This window comes from Myotis davidii, unplaced genomic scaffold (genome assembly GCF_000327345.1).
Source record: "Myotis davidii unplaced genomic scaffold, ASM32734v1 scaffold238, whole genome shotgun sequence".
Lineage (NCBI taxonomy): Eukaryota > Metazoa > Chordata > Mammalia > Chiroptera > Vespertilionidae > Myotis > Myotis davidii.
This window is the reverse complement of record NW_006293779.1, coordinates 5,731,034-5,732,094: the sequence shown is the minus strand read 5'-3', so window position 1 is coordinate 5,732,094 and position 1,061 is coordinate 5,731,034. Positions and strand designations below refer to the sequence as shown.

Genomic DNA, 1,061 nt, shown 5'->3' with positions numbered 1-1,061 from the left:
TCTGCTCCGAGGTCGTCGCTGCCGGTTGCGCAGAGGAGGCTGCAGCCCGGGCCTCGCTCCTGAGCGCTGCCTCTGAGCGGAGATGCCGTCCCCCCCCGCCCCCCCCAGGGCTTCCTCATCGAGAGCAAGCTGCTGAGCCTCCTCCAGCCCCTGGAGAAGAGCGAGTGCTACCTGCTGAGGCTGGATGCCATATTCTCAGTGAGTCCCGCCGGGTGGAGTGGACCGGGGCTGGGGGGTGGGGGAGCTCGTTCTAAGGTGGCCGTCCATGTTTTCCCAACATGGCCTCCGCCCCATGTGGGTCTCCCCAGGCCCCCCTGGGCTCACCGTCCCTGCCGGCCCTATCCGTGCTCTCCACGCAGCCAGCCGGCCTCGGAGTTCCTTAGGTCTTGCCTGTCCCTGGCCTTGCCCCTGCCGGCTCCTCTCCCCCGTGGCCCAGCGCTCAGGCCGCCGATTCTCCCCCACAGCCCTGAGCTCAGATGTGGGCCCAGCCCTTAGTACCCCTGCACCCCCCAGGCCTGTGTAGGGCAGGTCCTGACGCCGGCGTCCCCAGTTCACTGCGCTGCCCCGTGCGGAATGGCCTCTACCCCGGGCCGCGGCAGGTGCCAGGGAAGCTGAGGGCAGCCAGCCAAGCCTCTTGCACCCCGGAGCCGAGGGCCCGCCACGCCCGCCGCAGGTGGACTCCTGAAGTGGTGTTTGAGCGTCTTTCTGTTTCCCCCGCAGGCCCTTGGAATTGAGAGTGAGGACGACTTATATAAACTGGTGAATTTCTTCCTCAAATACCGAGCTCAGCATCTGTCCAGCCAGGTGAGGTGAGGGGCCATGGAGAAGAGGCCTTCCCCATTAAATCTTCCCGGAAGCCCCAGAGAGGCACTGCGACCACTGAATGATTTTTTAAAAAAATATATATTTTATTGATTTTTTGCAGAGAGGAAGGGAGAGGGATAGAGAATTAGAAACATCCATGAGAGAGAAACATCGATCAGCTGCCTCCCACACACCCCATACTGGGGATGTGCCCGCAACCAAGGTACATGCCCTTGACCGGAATCGAACCTGGGACT

The 1,061-nt window shown here is 62.5% G+C and overlaps 1 protein-coding gene across 1 annotated transcript in view; it reads left to right on the top strand.

The window, feature by feature from the left end:
• Positions 1–1,061, top strand: part of DRC1 (dynein regulatory complex subunit 1) — a 52,027-nt gene that overhangs the window by 24,475 nt on the left and 26,491 nt on the right. Inside the window, exons 12-13 of the mRNA XM_015566372.1 lie at positions 109–198; positions 721–809. Coding sequence (XP_015421858.1) covers positions 109–198; positions 721–809 — 179 coding nt within the window. The remainder of the gene's footprint in view (positions 1–108; positions 199–720; positions 810–1,061) is intronic.